At 39.5% G+C, this 19895-nt stretch overlaps 2 protein-coding genes across 3 annotated transcripts in view; one reads left to right on the top strand and one right to left on the bottom strand.

Annotated features, from left to right (window-relative positions):
- The first annotated feature begins 265 nt into the window (after window positions 1–265).
- fancm (FA complementation group M) overlaps window positions 266–19895 on the top strand; it is a 29848-nt gene continuing 10218 nt past the window's right edge. Inside the window, exons 1-12 of one of the 2 annotated variants that reach the window (XR_008361872.1) lie at window positions 266–1387; window positions 1478–1650; window positions 1735–1812; window positions 1899–2057; window positions 12633–12764; window positions 13103–13235; window positions 13360–13452; window positions 14860–14952; window positions 15486–15664; window positions 16607–16813; window positions 17225–17428; window positions 17673–17827. Coding sequence is in view for 1 of the 2 variants with exons in the window: in XM_053510238.1 (XP_053366213.1) it covers window positions 739–1387; window positions 1478–1650; window positions 1735–1812; window positions 1899–2057; window positions 12633–12764; window positions 13103–13235; window positions 13360–13452; window positions 14860–14952; window positions 15486–15664; window positions 16607–16813; window positions 17225–17465; window positions 17673–17827 (2292 nt within the window). In the remaining variant the exon portion in view is untranslated. Of the gene's footprint in view, window positions 1388–1477; window positions 1651–1734; window positions 1813–1898; window positions 2058–12632; window positions 12765–13102; window positions 13236–13359; window positions 13453–14859; window positions 14953–15485; window positions 15665–16606; window positions 16814–17224; window positions 17466–17672; window positions 17828–19895 lie in introns of both variants that reach the window. The other variant, XM_053510238.1, reaches the window with a different exon arrangement.
- soul3 (heme-binding protein soul3) lies at window positions 5302–9943 on the bottom strand. Its single transcript, XM_053510239.1, has 5 exons — window positions 9736–9943; window positions 7847–7941; window positions 7110–7251; window positions 6823–7006; window positions 5302–5574 (listed from the first exon to the last, which is right to left on the bottom strand). The coding sequence occupies exons 1-5, from the start codon at window positions 9941–9943 to the stop codon at window positions 5403–5405; spliced, it is 801 nt and encodes a 266-aa protein (XP_053366214.1). The 3' UTR covers window positions 5302–5402.

The following is a 19895-nucleotide window of genomic DNA, read 5'->3' as shown; positions in this document are numbered from 1 at the left end:
TTTGACACTTATGGATTGTTTATAATTATACTTCAGTAACGTCTGACAAAAATATCTAAAAAGACAGAAACAGCAGACTTTGTTAAAATGAATATTTGTGTTATTCTCCAAAGTTTTTGATGTGTGTGTGTGTTTTTAACTCTAATTATACTTGGTTTTCTTCCAGGCCGATAGGTGGCACTGAAGACAAACGTTCCGCTTGAAATCACCGTCTTTATCGGGAAGAGGAAGAGAACCTCATCATTCTGTCCGCGCGCTACATTTGAGCCTAAAGCCGTGAGCTCGCGCACACGGAACACAACAAACAGTTAGCACGTTAGCATTGTAGCCTGACTGTTAGCGCTCTAGTCTGATAAACTGTAATGTAGGTTTAAAACAAAACACTGCTGTTTAATAATATACGGTTTCTTAGTTGTTGTTATTGTTTTCAGTATTAGTGTTATTAGCATAATAAATGCAGAATGTCGAGAATATAAATGTCAAAAAACCAACATGTCAGAAATATTGTTAGAAAGATCTGGAGTTCTGTGATTTATCACCAAACAACCTCTGACTCAGGATGTTATCTAGATAAAGTTCAAGAACATCACAGCTGGAGCTGAAGAGCTGGAGAACTTCCTGTCTGGTGAAGGAGAACTTCCTGTCACACCAGTGACATCTCTGAGATTTGATCAGGAGATCTCGTGGTGTTTGAGGAGAATGTCCTGTCCTGAGGGTTGATAAAAAAAAATAAAAAAAATGAGCGGTGCGAATCAGAGGACTTTATTCCAGACCTGGGGTTCGGCTGTTCCTCAGACGGCGTTTCAGAGAAAAGATCAGGGGAAGAAGATACCTCAGAGGCGAAGAGCAGGCGCGAGCAGCCAGACGAAGAGAAAGGAAAGTGATCATGCAGCGAGTTCGCTCTGGGGCGAAGTTGGGAAACGGACCTCGGTCCACCAGGAATCGAGATTCCAGCAGGAACAGGATATGGAGCAGGAGATGGACGAGATGGATGATGATCTCATCCTCATAGCTGTACATGAAGCTGAAAAAAGTTTAGAAGGAAACCAAGCCCATTTGTCGTCTCACGTTTCTCCAGACGTCTGCTCAGATCTTCCCGGCTTTGACGCTTCATCGGGACGGATATGGATCTACCCGACTAACTTCCCTGTCCGGGATTATCAGCTAAAGATCTCAGAAGCGGCGCTGTTCCAGAACACGCTGGTGTGCCTGCCCACAGGTTTGGGGAAGACCTTCATCGCGTCGGTGGTGATGTATAACTTCTACCGCTGGTATCCTGACGGCAGGATCGTCTTCCTGGCTCCTACGAAGCCCCTCGTCGCTCAGCAGATCGAGGCGTGTTACAGGGTCATGGGGATTCCTCAGCAGCACATGGCCGAGCTGACAGGTGACGCAGACTGTTTCCTCGGACCGTTTCCTCTCAGTAAACTGACACTCGAATTCATTCCATCGTCTTTTCTCCCTCTTTTTTTTTCAGGCAGCACTCCGGCTCCGCAGAGGAGAGAGCTGTGGCGTTCCAGGCGGGTGTTCTTCCTGACGCCGCAGGTCATGGTGAACGATTTGTCCCGCAACACGTGTCCTGCTGTTCAGATCAAGTGCGTGGTCATCGATGAAGCTCACAAGGCGTCGGGGAATCACGCGTACTGTCAGGTACCTGTAGCTTTCATTCAGTGTTTAGAAAGAGATCAGTAACTATATGTGTGTGACGCCTGTACGGTGTGTGTCTGTGTGCAGGTGGTGCGGGAATTATGGAACCAGACGAAGCAGTTCCGCGTCCTGGCTCTCAGCGCGACACCTGGGGCCGACATGAAGGTGTGTCTTGATGTTGTAGCTTAAAAATTATGTTCCAGTAGAGCATTACATAACATTACATTGTGTGTGTGTGTGTGTGTGTGTAGGCAGTGCAGCAAGTCATCTCCAACCTGCTGATCTCTCACATCGAGCTGCGCTCAGAGGAGAGCCCGGACGTCCAGGCGCACTCGCACCAGCGCAGCGTGGAGAAGATCGTCGTCCCTTTAGGAGAGTCGCTCACGGCGTACCAGTCTCGCTACCTACAGGTACGCCGCACCACACCCGTGCTCATGCAGCTCCCCAAGTTTCACTTTTGTCCACTGTGTTGCTTAGGTGTTTCTAATAAACTGGACTGTGTGAGTGTGTGATATAAAGCAGAGATTGAGTTGTTCTGAATTGAAAGGACATGGTGTGATTGTTGTTTCAGTGACACTTGAATTGAAAGTGAAGATGTATGTCTGATAGTTGTATACATATGGACATAACCATAGGACCCGGGGTAACTTTAGGACAGGGATGGCGGCTTCTGGACATGTTTTTTATCCCAAAATAAGAATCAGATCCTTGAGGAAATGTTTTGGCTGTTATTGTCAGTTGTTCCTAAGTTAACATATGTGTATTTATAAATCCAGCAGCTCAAATTCTAATCAAATTTAAATTGTCTCATACACAGTCCGATATGCAGTAAAGTGCTTATATGACCGCTCATGACCTTTAAAATCTAAATTATCAATAAAAATAAATTAGGGAATGGAAATAAAGAATAAAATATAGAGACCTTCTGCAAATATGAAGAACAGAATATACAATATGGGATATAGAAAAAATATATATAAAAAACCTAGCTGTACAAAATATACACAGTAATGACTGTACTAAGATATGCAAAATAAGGAAAATGTGCAAAAGTGTGAAAAATGAAATGCATATAAATGTCCAGAAAGTATGCAGAAATGAAATGACCAGAAGCTCTCAGCTGACGTGTGTAATAAAGCTGTTTTTCCACAGTTTTCACCCAGCATGTCGGACATTTTTCATTCACAAACATCAATCTTAGTTTCTCTGACGCACAACAATTTATATCACTAGAAATCACAAAAACAACACAGCATCATAAGGCCTTGTTCACACGGGCGTTAAGTTTTTGGATAAACAAACACGCTCTGAACGTCCTAGACGTTTATGTTGCGTTTTGTAGTGGTGCTCGATTGACTTCTACACTGGCGTTCGTTTGTCTCTGTCTAACGTCAGTTTGCAGCTCAACTAGTAGTTTGTGTGTTAACCTGTGTGGGCAGTGTGTCGGGAACTGGATATGAAAGCCCGCCGCTACTGGGTTCACTCTCTGACTGCACAACGTCGGATTAAAAGAAGTTTTTTTGTGGTATATAAAGAAATTTCCGCGTAGGTTTTTCAACAATTAATTTTTTTTTATCTTGCCCTTTTCTGCATTTCCCTGTGTATAACATGTAGGATCATGGGATATATCCGGTCCTCCGAAGCGTAAAATGAATGCGAAGAAAACGAACTAGAAGCGGTTTCCTTGCATTTGTTGGGTTTTGAACCGCAAGAAAAAGCTGCATGCAACGTTTTTTTAATGCCGTATAAACGCGCAGCCGGACAAACGCACGTCACCATAGTCCGTGTGAACACTCTCATTGACTCCTACGTGTAGAAAACACTCTGCGCTTGATCCGCACTCACCAGACGCTACGAACGCAAGAAGAACGCTCGATTTTAACGCCCGTGTGAACAAGGCCTAACTGTCCCATTGAAGAGATCAATGGAGTGTCTGTGCTGTTCATTTGCCGCTAGATGGTGCACTAAACCAGCAATGTGTTTATCAAAGGCAGGTTTAAATCCAGTTACAGTGAGTTTGGGATGTCTTTTCTCAGGTATTGTGTATTCCTCTTCCTCCTGTAACCCATCCATTTCGTATGTAACGTATGTCCAAGCACGTTATACTATATGGCCAAAAGTTTGTGGACACCTGACCGTCGAAGTAGACTAGCCTGAGGGTGATGAGAGCAGCTGAGCTCAAACTGCAGTTTTATTTTGGCTTGCATGCTAATCAACAATTAAAATACTTTATTTTTATTATATCTTTATTTTAATGCTCCTGTGAAGGCTTTATGACTTATACATAAGAGCTTATGTATAATAATAATTGCAGTGCCTCTAGCAAACAGAGCAGACAGTGGGTCTTTTTATAACAGATATTTACAGGATATGTTTTAAACTCTCTTTTAAAATTTTCTACTGGTGATGGCGCTGTTACTGTTTTTGCATATTTTAGTGAACACTTTTTTTTTTCCAGCACGTCTTTGATGATATAATATGCCACTACAACTGAGCTGCTGATGTATTTAGATAGTAGATGATTTCTTATGCTGCACTGTGACTGTGTGAAACCCATGTGACCCTTTACCCTCGTTAGTTGATGGCAGTGGTACGAGAGCAGTTCAAAGAAACGTAAAAGAGTAAAAACTTTTTTTTTTTTTGCTTAAAAGATTCACCAAGCAGATCTCCTGTATCATCTAGTTTTCATCAGATTTTATAACATTACAATGCAACACATTACGCCCAGTATTGTGTATTGTGGTTGTTCTAAGGCCTTTCTGTCATGACCAGCATGTGCTGATCGGTAAGTGTGTGTCAGTACTCTGTTTCTGACAAGCACATTTACATGGATATTCAAATAAGTGTATTTACAGTCGCTCAGGAACCTGACTGTTGTAACACACACAACTCATTTCTGTACATTTATTTACAGCCCTCCGACAAAATTAAACTTTCTGATAAATCTGATAAATACTTTACTAAAACAGTCAGTGTTTTTATTATTTTATTTAGACAGAACACTGACAAAGAGCAAAACAAAAAAAAAACGTGATATGAGGTATGTGGATCCGAGCTTTCCTGTGTAGCCATAACGCAGAAATGTAACATTTTACTGGTTTAACTGGATAAATGTGTTCCTGATAAACTTTGGATATAATCTTGTGTATATGGTGTTTACATACAGTTTTGAAGAAGTTTAAATCCAGCTGGGATTACAAAAAAAATTAACTGCAGCAGCACTATTATTTTTAATCTTTATCAAAGTGACATCTAAAAATATACACCACCCCGTAAATACACGTCAAATATACTGAAGCAAAGCAGAGAACAAACATGAAAATAATAAGGTACTTTTGTGGTAAGCAGTCATGTTAAGAAACAGACACAAACGGACCTGCACCATTTTTAAGCACCAGTTAGGAATTTAGCTCCATGATTCTAAAACAGCTTTAATTATAATTACAAAAGCAGATAAAGTAGCCAACCTTCATAAGCCGCTCTGTGTAAAAGTTACCTCACATTTTAACATTGGCATACGCTGTTGTACTAATAAAAAAACAAACAAGCAAAACAATCAGACTCAATGGACATGAGACTCGGGAATGATTGACAGTTGTACAGGAAGTCCCTCCCCTTCCACTTCACCTCGAGTTATTAATCTCTTATCCATATAAATGTCCTCTTAGCCTCCACTCCGGACCGTGTGCATGTTCAGTAGATTGGTGAAGGTGCAGGTGTTTCCATCAGGTGTTTTCATCAGGTTTCCAAACCGTTCACTGCCTTCGAATGAACCAAATCTCGTTAACTCTGTGCGCCGCCGCGGGGTTGGTGTAGCCAGCTACGATGAAGGAGTCGGTGACGTACAGCTCGGGGGAATCCAGCATTTCTGCCAGAGTGTTGATCTGTGTCATGAGCGTGGTCTCGTTTGTAGCACCGGGGAACGGCCTGGGACACGGAAAGCACCACAAAGTACTGATTCACATACAGATGTTGAACAGAGGGGTTACATGCACATCTGTCACTGAGGAATATCTACAGGTTGTACAAATTGGTCAACAGTGGCAGAGATTTAAGTGGATATTACTCTGTAAACATCTGGGACGTTTAAATATGAGCCGATTTTCCTCCTACTGTATAGCACTGACTTTAAATGATTTCTGAAATGCCTAACTGCAAAAACCCTTACATGTTTTAATAGCATTTATTCATTTATTTTTTATGACATTTATAATTATGGACGGAAATCACTAGAAACCTCCAGATACGATGGGATCACGATACCCAGGTGCCGATTTGATTTGTATCGCGATTCTACAGTGTAGAATCTTGGAGTTCTTTGCTTAACATCGGCCGTGTATTTTTGTGTGACAATGTTCACCATCGAAGAATGTGTTTTTCTAGTGATGCACTTTTTAAAAGCTGCCGATAAATACACAGATTTTTGTCTGTGGAAAATTTCGAACAGCTTTTCCTCGAGACGAGAATACCACATCGCGATACTGTGCGAGATTTAATCAATAAATACATGAGAGAGAAATACTAGTTTCATTAAACAAATATTTTCCTCTTCCTTTCCTGTACTCTATGCAGCCACTGCAGGAGGACTTTCTGATCGCACATTATAAGTATCACGATTTTATAAATATCCAAATTTATTATAAATCTTTAGATTTTGTTTAAATTCTAAACAAGAAATTTACTCCTAGCACACAGGATGATGTGCCGCCTGTCAGTATGTAAATAGTTTAGAGGTGCCACCTGTAGGATGATAGAGGAACTGCAACATTTTATCACATCAAATGCAAAGATCTACTGATTAAAAAAACAACAACTTTTTTTAAAGATCAGTTTTGGAGTGTATAAATGTATTGCTACACAAAAGAATGACGATACATGAATCAGATTTTTTTTCATATTAATTTATAATAATTAAAATGATCATGAACATATTTTCTATTTCTAACAATCAATTTTTTCCCCTAAATTTCGCCTTGATATATAATTTTGGCCAATTCCCTTCCACCAGTTAGGTCTCCCCCATCATATGACAGTTTACCCTCTAGGCTGTCACATGGTTCCTCCATTTCAAAAGAAAATACACAAAAAAAAAAAATGCATTTTAACAAATCAGCTCTAAAATAAAGCTAAATAATGTAATGAGACGCGTTGTCCAATTGTCTCCCTGAAGCTGACCTGGTGTAGACGGTAGTGTCAGGCCACGTCTCAATCACTACGTCGGGGTCGCGAGGCTGTGGTGGCTGAGCTTGGTGGATCGAGGGCAGATAGTACGCTACAGTGACGGCTCTGGACAAGCGGCTGTTTGCCTCCTCTGTGCGCACCAGCGTCAGGACGGGCACGGTCATGCCCAGATAAATGCCTGGAACGCAAAGCCAAAGACACACAGTCTCACAGCTGTGGCTCACATGATTCGGCAAAACCGGGGAACAAGTTGTCCTTTTGTTTCCGTCTATAGCAGTTACCCTGAGAGTTCTGCTGGCAGATGTATCTCATGATCCTCATGAAGCCGTAGCCGACGCTCTGCTCGTACGTGTCCTTTTCGACGGTGATGCAGGCCCAGTAAGCTTTTTTATAAGAGCGTGTCTCATAGAGGACATCTCCGCACTGCAAGACAATAAGGAATGCTTTATTAATGTGTTATTAACCCTCTTCTGTGTTCGGGCTCACACAAGGGTGAAAGGTTTTTGGTATTCGTGAAAGTACTCGTTTGAGCATTTACGAGAAACCACCGCTCTGAAGTTCCAGCATTTTACGTTTATGTCTATAGATGTCTCGGCCGTTTGTGGTCAGGAGAGTAAAAATGTCTGTGCCCTTAAGGCATTCTACTACGATTCAGAAGGTCCCAGGTTCAAATCCCACGAACACCAAATTGGGCCCTTGAGCAAGGCTCTTAACCCTCAACTGTTTAGATATAAAATGAGATAAAAATGTAAGTCGCTCTGAATAAGGGCATCGGCCAAATGCCTAAATGTAGATGTAGGTGTTAAAGGGCACGTAAGGTTTTTTTTTGGTTACTGAGTGTTATCTTACAATCCTTTTTATTATCATATTCATTTAACACGAGGTCCTCCTCTGATTTATAATAATTGATGAAAGATTTTTGTTGTTTATTCATCCATGCAGTAAATTTAATGGATAAATAAATATTGAACAACAAGAAAAAGCAAATAAGTAAAGTTGAACAGTAGAATATTCGCACCTTCTCCTTGCGTGAGATCAGCGTGAAGGGAACGGTTTCTCGTTGGTGGGTGCCATTATTATTGGTTGTTAGCTGCTGAATGGGTTCAGCCATATCTGTAAGGCAAGCAGAGGAGACATGATTACCTACATAAACATCGTAATGCCCTAAGACCCGATCTCCGAAGACTTACAATGCATTTATTCAGACCTGTGTCTCATCTCTTACTGCTTGGAGCTTAAACAGATCTACGTCACATCTGTAAGCGCTCAGGGTTTGCCCAGAGTCGGCTCTGCGCCCGTGTGTTCTGCTCGTCCTCATGATCTGAGCTTTCATCTGAATTTCTCTTAAACCCCTTTGTTGCTTCAGAATACCAGACGGGTCACACGAGCCTTTCAAGAGCTTAAAAACATTTTTAGAAGAAACGCCTCGTCCAGGGGATGACGTACGCATGCCTGTTCACTAGGGAGGGGAGGGGAGGGGAGGGGAGGGGAGGGGAATCACCAGGGAACACCTGATACGATATTATCACAATATCACAGAGCTGATTTAATTTGTAGTGCAGGTTTGTATGTATCATGATTTTATAAATAACCTTTTTTTTATGTGATTTTATTTTATAATTTGCTCTCCACAAATTGTGAATAGTTTAGAGAGGAACAGCAACATTTTACCACCTCAAATGCGCAAAAATATATAAATGTGAATTACATTTTTAAAAAGTTATTTAGTTAGGGCATTTACATCGATGTTTAGCTTTAATCCAAAGTTTTTTCCAGGCATAACTCGGTCGAGACTGAAGGTGAGAGACGGTGAACCGTGGAGAATTCAAGTGAGCTAAAACACTGGGTTACAAGCTGCGTGTCTTATTTTAGCTTGTTTACGTTCCCTTCGATTTCACTCGGAGTTAATCTACTCCACGTCCAGGCTGGACTCCTCTGGTACTCTGAGTAGTTTGGTGAAGTTCAACACGCGACTCACATACACAGATGTTCCAGTCTGACAGATCACAGGGTGGATTCATTATAAAGAGAGACACAGGGACGCTCGAAAGTGTCTCAGAGCTCAAAACTCGAGGTGGAGGGAATAAAGGATCATGGACTGTTCTGAAGACAACACTCCTGCATTTGTAAGCAACTCACGTCACACTTGTATGTGCAACACGATCATTAATGACGTTCGGCACCGCTGTTGTGTAAGGGGGTGTGAGGTGTAGTCTGCTTTTTAGTTCGTATGGTGGGGCTGAGGTCAAGGCCCACATTCCATGGCCAGGGGCACTGCCAGGCTGGGATAGGTTTGGGCTCTGTAGTACGAATGATAATTCTACAGCATACACTTGTGTTCCCCCTGCGCTGGTTTGGGTAAGGAGTGCACACAAAAACGCAGGTGTGATTTTAGGTGTCCGCATACTTTTGGGTCTGCAGCATAGATCGTAATGTATTTCAAATTAAAACTTCATATACAGTATGATATGCAGTGAAATGTTTCTTACAACCGCCCACGGTATTAGAGTATTCAATAAAGAATTTACAATAAAAATATAGTAATAAGAAAAGAAAAATAGTGTATTAAAAGGAAAATATTAAAATGGGAATATAAAATATGAAATAAAGTATAATAATAAATTGTATAATATAGAAAATATAAAAAACTTTTAGCATTAAAAACTAGAATCAAAATTAAACCAAATTGTGTACATATTGTGTGTTGTAGAAATGTCTTTAATCATGATGTGGTATTCTTGTCATATCAATCATGACCTCATCATGACCTCACAATGACCTCATTATGCTCTCAGGAGGATCAGGATTTAGGAGCTGCAGATGATCTGCTTGATAATTGTAAGTGTCAGAGTTGTCTGAGTTTTTTCCATTTGCATTTACACACGCGCACACACGCGCACACTTTACCTCTCGGCACTTGTATCCGGTGTCCCCTGGCCACGTCCTGCCAGTAACTTAGCAGCCTGTCCTGCTGTCCCTCCATCATGTCCCTGTCCTCTCCCTCAGGGTCTGAAAGCTGCTGATCTTCCGAGAGAGAACCCAGATCCTCCAGAGTGATCCTGTCCTGCTGTCCCGACCACTCTCCCCTACACCCCGCACACCCCCCGCCCTCCATCCTTAATCCTGACCGATTAACTAAAGTTTTTAAAGTTTCCGGTCGGAGACCTTTTTTTTTTTTATCTTTAAATCAGCAAATTGTAAAAGTTTTTATAAACACAATTGAAAAAGGAAAAAAAGCGCTAACTAATCTCTTCTAATCACAAGCTCCTGAAGTGCAGACTTATAAGCGCGCGAGCGGTCCCATGTGATCATGCATACCACGTGATTTAGAGGGGGTGGGGGGACTGCGACTCATTACTGAGTTTAATGTACAGTACAGTCAGACTTCGAAATTTATATATTTATAATAAAAAAAAGTGCTTGAATCTGATTGGCTCTCTAACATGAACATCTTAATATTATGAATAATCTCGAGTATAATGTCCCTGTGTATAATTTGTAAAAAAAAATAATAATAATAATCTTGATTATTGTTTTTATGGTAACAGATGATACTCAAGGACATCTACAGCAGACATTACCATAATGATATAGAAGACTAACAATAATAATAATAATAATAATGAGGGCTGCATAATGATTTAGGAAGAATGTGGAACTGCTCTGTAGGTTGTCTAGTCATCCTTAGGCACATGGAAACTTATGTAAAGATGATTTATTTTCAGAGAAACATTTGTGTAGTCAGTCTCCTCTGTATTACCTTTGTCATATCTTTGTGAAAAACTAAAGGATAATGTATTATACACTGATCAGCCATGACATTTAGGCAGGTTAACAGAGTAACACTGATTATCAGGTGTACCCCAGTAAACTGGTGGCAGTGACACACACACAAACACACACACACACACCCGAAGGCTTACACGTGCCCGCGGGGACCAACAGCTTTGGGTCCTGGTATTCACATGGATGTTACTTAGACAGCTGCACTGCAAACATGCTTTTGAGGAACATGACAAAGACGCCAAAGTTCTTAGTTTAATCTGAATGCTAACATTACAATGTGAACTAAAGAGACACACACACGCACACACTAATGGAGGCTGACGGATACATAAGCTCATCCTCACACACATCGACCCTCAATAAATCCTAGGCAGAATAAACCCAGTGATGTGCACACCTCCAGCACTTGGGTGTCCTTCAAACAGGTCGCTGGCAGGTATTAACCATCTCCTTGTGCTCTGTGTACATACAGTCACAGCCGTCCTGGTCAGTACTGCATCCAGAAGGTCAACTTATGTATCGTCTTTACATGAGTTGACCATGTGACCTTAGAAAGGTAGTTTAAATTACAGTTATGAGCTGTCTTGTGTATGTTAACTGAATTAATTTGTGATAATGGGTGAAAAACTGAATTTCAGTTGTGTTACTCTTATGAACATGCACAGTGCTTTCAACAGGCCTTAAACTCTAATCTGAGGTCACAGCTTAGACATCATGTTACCTAGCAACACTGAATTGATCCAGGCACTTTAAACCCTCTGTGTGTGTGTGTGTGTGTGTGTGTGTGTGTGTGTGTGTGTCTGGGATTTGGAAGCTCTATCTAATCTTTTTTTGTATTTATTTATTTAAAGAAGCTCTCAGTCGTAACAAAGATAGCTGTGTTTTATTATTTCTAGCTGTTAAATCAGAACATTCCTTCTCCCAGGTCAACGTGCGCATCTGTGTGAGAACGAGAGCAAGTTGAAAATTTAAGTAAGCGTGTGTGTCGTGTCGAAGGTCATTTAATTAACCTTCTTCACTGTTAGCTTTGTGCTTGTTATATAGAGAACATTCATTATACTGTGTGCAGCTCCATACAGGTATAAGTAGGCTGAAAAGTGTTAGTGCAATAGATTTGTGTCTAGGATAAAACGTTTTATTTACAGGCTGCAAAGTGCCTAAAAACAGATTAAAAACTGGTTGTTTCTGTAACAGCCTCAGCAGCGACCTCATTTCCCCTCTCGTCTGTTCCAACCCTTCAGCATTCAGCATCATCAGTATTACTAATCACCTCCTGATCATCTGTCATCATCTGTACCTGTTTCTCACTGGGTCAGGACTTTATGTAGATGATTTTTATACTAGAATGATTCATAGATCACTGTGTGGCTTAACAAACAAAAAACATTCCTCTGAAACTTCTCAGGTACAGGGACTGGACTAAACATAATGAGAGACAAAAAGTCCTTCTGGAGAACTATTCTTTGAAACTACATTAAACATACCCAGGAACTCTGTAGCTGTGTAGGCAGTTTTCAGATATTATTTTTGAATGAAGTGTCGGTCTTTATCATACAGGAATTAATAGTCTTGAACAAAATTATCTACACAAGTGAACTCTGTGTGAAAGTAAAATTTACTCGTCCCTTTATTTGCTGAGCTTAAACCGAAGCTGCTCTCTGCTCTCAGACTCTTTATTTTTTCAATTTATTAAAAATGGAAAGTATAAGATAATTATCATGTTGTGTATGTGCACAGCTAGTGTAAACATTTCTTGGATGTTCTAAATGGCTGTATTTACATTAATGTCTTTTCTTACCTTTTTGTAAAATGTATAGATTTAACGGATTTGTGGTTTATTATTTATAATAAATTATTAAAGAGTAAAATGTTTTCCCCCTCAATCTTCAGAGCCAAGTGTTTTTACCCTTTATCTGTCTAAAACCGGCACATGGGAAGAAAAACACTTTATTTTCTATTATGTAACCGTTCTAGTGTTTTATCTTTGTCTAACAGCCCATGTTTTTGTTCTGAAAAAGGTTTTGGAAAGGTTTACGTCCCGTCTGACCCAGATGCGAGTGCTGAGCCAGCGTGACATCCGCTCCCTCACCAAGTATCAGGTCATCCTGGCGAGAGATCAGTTCAGACGCAATCCTCCATCACAGATCATGGTACAACAAACCTCATATGTATTACACATAAAACTATCTATATACCACTAACAGTGCTGCTAATAATCTATTAGCATATTATTGTGAATGAGTGATATTTATTGTCCTTCCATCGATACATGCAGAGATTTAACATATTATCCCTAATATAAAGCATTTCCTCACTAAAACCATCAGCTTCAGATGATTGATTTTTTTATCTTATTTTTTTTTATGCACTGATAAAGTGTTATAATTAAGAAATTATTAAAAATTCATAATTAAAACCACAGAATATGACCTTGGTGTTAAAACATAAAGACTTGTAAAGTGTGTAATGTTTGACGTCATGGTGACAGGCAGCGCAGCACGGTGCACTGGAGGGGGATTTCGCGCTCTGTATCAGCCTGTACCACGGGTTCGAGCTCCTGCAGCAGATGGGCCTCAGATCCCTCTTTCTTTTCACACAGAACATTATGTCAGGCTCTAAAGGTAACCTGAGACAGATTTATTGAACACTCCTCTGCTTTTATAACTACTCATTATTGCACCACTATTGCATATTTAAAGATTTCTTTATTATTATTATTTTTTCCATTTTAATTTTTTTTCTCAGAGTACTCACGGGCCAGAAATGAGCTGCAGCGCAGCCTGGTCTTTGTGGACCTGTACAGGGAAATGGAGGCCATGTTCCTCAATACTGACAAAGGTATTTAACTCTACTAATCAGCCGAAATAAATGACACTGGCCTGACACCTTCAGTTTGCATTTTCTCCCCGTGCTTAGGGGGGTTTCCTCCAGTTACGCCGTTTTCCTCCCACAGTTCAAAGACGTACAGATTAGATAGATTCTTTATTCATCCTGAAGGAAGTTTCCAATATCCAGTAGCAAGGATAGTAACATAATAGACAGTAAAGATGTAGTAGCAAATGACAGATATATATATAGCGAAGTAAAAACAATTTGAAAAACTACATTAAATAATAAGATAAAATGAGTGTAATATATCTATTTATATATAATAAAACTGCAAATTTGTTATGTCTGTACATATATTTGTGAAAACATAATTTTGGGGGATGTAAGATGAGTAATAGAACACATCCAGATGTTTTTGTCTGTTTGTTTGTGCACGGATCACGTAAAAAATACTGATCTGATTTTAATGGGGTTTTCACAGGTGTGTTTGGCCGAGCTTGAGTTAACATATTGTCTCATCTACATCGGGACACGGCAAGATGTGCAAATTTAAATTTTAAATGGAAAATGTCCTTATGCCTTTAAAAAAAAAATCAACCTTGAAAAAAAATAATTCGTTTATCTCAAAATCCAACAGATGGCGCTGTACATTTTTTAAATACAGGTTTCATTTCTGTGAAAGACGTCTGCCACTGAACATGCTCTACTGTTTGGCAAGAATTCCATACAGAGGCTGACTGGTGTTGGACATTGGCTATTTGGCATTTCCAGACTCTCTAGGGAGAGTCTCCAGGCCTCCCATGTCCCTGTACACTATAAGAGTTATAGAGAGTGAAAGAGCTGAAATAAATTTAAGTTTATCTATAAAGAGATCATGTCCTTGATTTATTATAGTTGTTTTCAGGCCCTTAACATCACACCGTGTTTATATTAAGACAAATATTGTGTCTGGATTTGTTCCTTATTCCTCAATACTTAATTATAATACACTCCTAACACACAGTTAATCTTGTGATGAATACTGCATCAGACAATCTAATGTAAATGTGTATAAAAATGTTACTCAGTGCCCACTAAGGCCTGGAGGGATTGTTGGTGTACTCTCAACACTGTCCAGGAAAAACAGAACTCTCAAATTATTATCCTGAATCAAGCAAAAGGAAAAAAAAACTAAGGAGATTTAACATGATTAGATTAGACCTAAAAATCTATCCAAGACATTATTAAACTTGAAATAGTGCTGATCTGTTTACTTATACTTAAGTCATGATGACTTAACGCCTGTTGAAGCATCCTAGAAAATTACAGCCATTAAATAATAATAATATATTTGTATATGTATAATAATAATATAATATAACATACTCCGTTCTAAAGCACAAATACTCGGCTCAGACTAACTAGTTCTGTTTTCAGGGCCGAAGGAGAAGTATTTCTACAGTCATCCAAAACTTCAGAAACTGGACGAGGTGATTCAACAGCATTTCAGTACATGGGTGAAGAGATCAGGTACAGTTCACCACGCTTTAATTCCTTGAACTGGATATTTATTAAAGACATGGACCAAAAATAATTTACTTATTTTTTTTGTGAGCCGTAGACATTCTTATAGAGATAATCTTGGTAATGATTATGAATGGTAATGAGATGTTAAATTAAATTACAATACCGTTATTATATGTATAAGTGATTCTGATGTTAGTCCCAGGTTTAGAAGTTTTAGAGATATTTGTTGTTTCTGGGCTTTATACCAAGTTGCATTTAATGCTTTATTTATTTCAAGAGTGATGAAACAAAGAGACTTCTGATGTAAGTAATACCAGGAGAAAATGTGTGTCATGGAATTTCCACAATATTAAAAATAACTATAAATATATATATTTTTTCCTTCCATAATTGCAAATCACAATTTATTGTATTTCATAATTACGTGTCTTTACTTGTTCAGGTTTTTTTATATCTGCATCCTCACTGTCATTAGATTATATTCGTGTCCCTTGTCCTGGCAGAAATGTATTTATTTTCTGAAATTTTTTTTCTAGACTCTGGAGGCAAAGCGGAGAGCACGCGAGTGATGATCTTCTCATCGTTTCGTGAGAGCGTTCAGGAGATCGCCGAGATGCTTGACCGCCACCAGCCTCTTGTCAGGGTCATGACTTTTATGGGGCAGGCGTCAGCTGGGAAAGGGGTGCGAGGGTTCACTCAGAAGGAGCAGCTTGAGGTAAGCCACGGGAGTCTGAGAGTCCTGAATATAATACCGCTATAAGATTTGTTATGGGTTTCAGTAGGAACATTCCTCTGGCTGCAAAACAAAATAATAAAACCGAAAACAAAATATTTAATAAGAAAACACCTCGACAATTCAGTCAAACCAGAAACGCTAGGTATAGTTTGGGAATAACATTCTTAGCGCTAATTGAACGAGACATTTGTCCAATCAGCGGTAAGAATCAACAAATCGAAAAATTTAGGTTTGGTTTGCAAATAAAATTCTTATCGCTTTATTGGACATCTGCCACTCAAGATCAGCAGGAGGACTTTTATTTGCCAAACCAGATCAGCTTTTCTGGTTTGACTGAATTGTCATTGTTTTCTGATTAATGTTTTTTTCGGTTTTGTTATTTCATTTTTCAGTTTCATTTTGTTTTAGAATTAGTTATTTTGTTTTCAGTTTTATTTTGTTTTTAGTTTTATTTAGTTTCTGAATTTATTTATTTTTTGAATTTATTTTGTTTTCAGTTTTATTTTATTATATTGTTTTTGGATTAAATTTTTTTTTCAGTTTCACTTTGTTTTTAAATTTATTTTCGGTTTCGTTATTTTGTTTTTTGAATTTATTTGGTTTTCAGTGTTTTGTTTTTCAATTCATTTGGTTTTGTTTTTATTTTGTTATGGGCAACCATTTTTCTTATTTAGCCACCGTAGAAATTACCTAAGAGTTGGTTACATGGTTTTGAAATAAATATTTGGATATATATACTATTTGCATTTTATAAATCTTTATAATATTTATAAATTATTTATAAATGAATATTTATAAAGTCCTTTATTATATGTTATTTTATACAGTATACTCTGTGTGCGTCTTTGTTTGTGTACGCGCTGCTGTTGTGTGCTGCAGTCGATTTAATACAGAATGGTTTATATATATTTTTTTATCGAGGTGGTGCGCAGGTTCCGAGAGGGCGGCTTTAACACCCTGGTCTCTACCTGTGTGGGCGAGGAAGGGCTCGACATCGGGGAGGTGGACCTGATCGTGTGCTTCGATGCTCAGAAAAGTCCCATCCGATTGGTGCAGAGAATGGGCCGAACCGGGCGCCACAGGCAGGGACGCATAGTGGTCATACTGGCTGAAGGGAGAGAGGAGCGGGTGAGACAGTACTGACTATAACAAATACTAATATTTACTTCTTCTTTCTTCTTCTTCTTCTTTGTCTTTCGGCTGTTCCCTTTCAGGGGTCGCCACAGCGAATCATTTGCCTCCATCTAACCCTATCCTCTGCATCCTCTTCTCTCACACCAACTAACTTCATGTCCTCTCTCACTGCATCCATAAATCTCCTCTTTGGTCTTCCTCAAATACTAATATATTAATAATAATTATACTAATAATTATACTAATAATTATATTATAAAAATATAATAATAATAATTATATTAATAATAATATACTAATATTTACTACAGGATAATTTTTTTTAGTGAATGTCAAAGAAAGCACTTTTTTAAAATAAATTTATTTTTTAAAGTATTGAGCTGTTTATCTTCTCTATCTCCTCAGATCTATAACCAGAGCCAGAGTAACAGGCGAAGTGTGAATAAATGCATCATGACAAACAAGCAGAGCTTCTCCATGTACCCTCACAGCCCGCGCATGCTCCCTGCTGGCGTCACTCCCACCCTGCACAAGATGCACATCACCTGCGGCCAGTTTGAGGCCAAAGAGAGCAGCAGGCGTTCCAGCCACGCCCGACAATCCCTCAGCGTGAGGAGAGTGTCTCTCTTCAATCCTGACGCCCAGGGTACTGACCGAGCAGCCTGGCGTGTCATCGTCACTAGCATAAAAATCTGCAATTTAATAATATCATAAAAAATAAAAACACTAAAATGATGGGACTTACATTAAATGTTTGTTGGAGGCTCATACCTTTCGTGTATATTTTATTGTTGATGAATCTATAAATGTAATTCAGTTAACTAGTGGCTTTATTTCTGTTTTGTTGTTTTAGAGGACGGAGTGCAGCAGCGCATGAAGGAGGACGGCTTTCTCACCCCTGCTGAAGAGGCCGAGTGGGTGTCGACCATGAAGCTGGGTGAGGACGAAGCCCAGCCCAGACTTAAGCGCTCGTCGTTCCTGTGCTTTAACACAGAGCCGCAACAACAGGTACGTTTCACTCGGTACAACCGTCACAATAACGGGGCTGTAAAGATTTATCCAGAATTAACACCAAAAAATGATGTCCTCATCATCATGGGGGATTGGAATGCTAAAGTAGGGAGCCAAAAGATAACCGGAATAACAGGCAAGTTTGGCCTTGGAGTACAAAATGAAGTAGGGCACAGGATGGTAGAATTTGATGGTCATAGCAAACACTCTCTTCCAACAACTCAAGAGACGACTCTACACATGGACAACACCAGACGGTGAACACAGGAATCAGATTGACTATGTGCTCTGCAGCCAAAGCTCTATACAGTCAGTAAAAACAAGACCAGGAGCTGACTGTGGCTCAGATCATGGACTTCTCATTGCAAAATTTAGGCTTAAATTGAAGAAAGTAGGGAAAAGCAATAGGCCACTCAGGTATGAACTAAATCATATCCCTGATGAATATACAGTAGAGGTGACATATAGATTAAGGGAATTAGATCTGATAGACAGAGTGCCTGAAGAATTATGGATGGAGTTTCGTAACATTGTACAAGAGGTAGCAACTAAAACCGTACCAAAGAAAAAGAACTGCAAGAAAGCAAAATGGCTGTCTGAGGAAGCTTTAAAATAGTTGAGGATAGAAAGGAAGCAAAAGGCAAGTGAGAAAGAGAAAGATACACCCAACTGAATGCAGAATTCCAGAGACTAGCTAGAAGAGATAAGAATGCCTTTTTAAATAAACAGTGCAAACAAATAGAAGAAAATAATAGAACAGGGAGGACCAGAGATCTCTTCAAGAAAATTGGAGTTATGAAAGGAATGTTTCAAGCAAAGGTGGGCATGATAAAGGACCAAGATGGCAGGGACCTAACAGAGGCAGAAGACATTAGGAAGAGGTGGAAATATTATACAGAAGAACTATACAAGAGCGGGCTTAACATCCCTGATAACCACAATGGGGTGGTCACTGACCTAGAGCCAGACATCCTGGAATGTGAAGTCAAATGAGCCTTAGGAAGTCTAAGCAACAACAAAGCTAGTGGAGGTGACAGTATTCCAGCTGAACTATTCAAAATCTTAAAAGAGGATCCAGTGAAAGTGTTACACTCAATATGCCATCAAATTTGAAAACTCAACAGTGGCCACAGGACTGAAAAAGATCAGTTTACATTCCAATTCCAAAGATGGGCAATGCCAAAGAATGTTTAAACTATCGCACCATCGCACTCATTTCACATGCTAGCAAAGTTATGCTCAAAATCCTACAAGCTAGACTCCAGCAGTATGTGGACCGAGAACTCCCAGAAGTACAGACAGGATTTAGAAGAGGCAGAGGAACTAGAGATCAAATTGCCAACATACGCTGGATCATGGAGAAAACTAGGGAGTTCCAGAAAAAACATCTATTTCTGCTTCATTGATTATGCCAAAGCTTTTGATTGTGTGGATCACAACAAATTGTGGCAAGTTCTTAAAGAGATGGGAATACCAGACCATCTTATTTGTCTCTTGAGAAACCTATAACTGGACACGGAATCACTAAGTGGTTCAAAATTGAGAAAGGAGTTCGGCAAGGCTGTATACTGTCCCCTTGCCTATTTAACTTATATGCAGAGCACATCATGAGAAGGCGGAGCTAGATGAATCACAAATTGGAATTAAGATTGCAGGGAGAAATATCAACAACCTCAGATATGCAGATAATACCACTCTAATGGCAGAGAATGAAGAGGAACTAAAGAACCTCTTGATGCGGGTAAAGAAGGAGAGTGCAAAAGTTGGTTTGAAACTCAACATCAAGAAAACTAAGATCATGGCATCCGGCCCTCTCAATTCTTGGCTAATAGATGGGGAAGAAATGGAGGTAGTGACAGATTTTATTTTCCTGGGTTCCAAGATCACTGCAGATAGGGACTGCTGCCAAGAAATTAAAAGACGTCTGCTCCTGGGGAGGAAAGCGATGGCAAATCTAGACAGCACACTAAAAAGCAGAGACATCACCCTGCCAACAAAAGTGCGTATAGTTAAGGCTATGGTTTTCCCCGTTGCAATGTATGGCTGTGAAAGTTGGACCATAAGA

The sequence above is a fragment of the Clarias gariepinus genome, chromosome 13 (genome assembly GCF_024256425.1).
Source record: "Clarias gariepinus isolate MV-2021 ecotype Netherlands chromosome 13, CGAR_prim_01v2, whole genome shotgun sequence".
Classification (NCBI taxonomy): domain Eukaryota; kingdom Metazoa; phylum Chordata; class Actinopteri; order Siluriformes; family Clariidae; genus Clarias; species Clarias gariepinus.
The sequence above is the reverse complement of the archived record's forward strand: the minus strand, read 5'-3'. Positions and strand labels throughout refer to the sequence as shown.

Excerpts from the sequence above, each read along its gene's own strand:
- soul3 (XM_053510239.1), bottom strand. The coding sequence starts at position 9,943 with ATGGAGGGCGGGGGGTGTGCGGGGTGTAGGGGAGAGTGGTCGGGACAG. Across the intron at positions 7,942-9,735 it reads CCGGATACAAGTGCCGAGAG|ATATGGCTGAACCCATTCAG; the intron begins GTAAAGTGTGCG and ends CTTGCCTTACAG. Across the intron at positions 7,007-7,109 it reads CTGCCAGCAGAACTCTCAGG|GCATTTATCTGGGCATGACC; the intron begins GTAACTGCTATA and ends TTTGCGTTCCAG.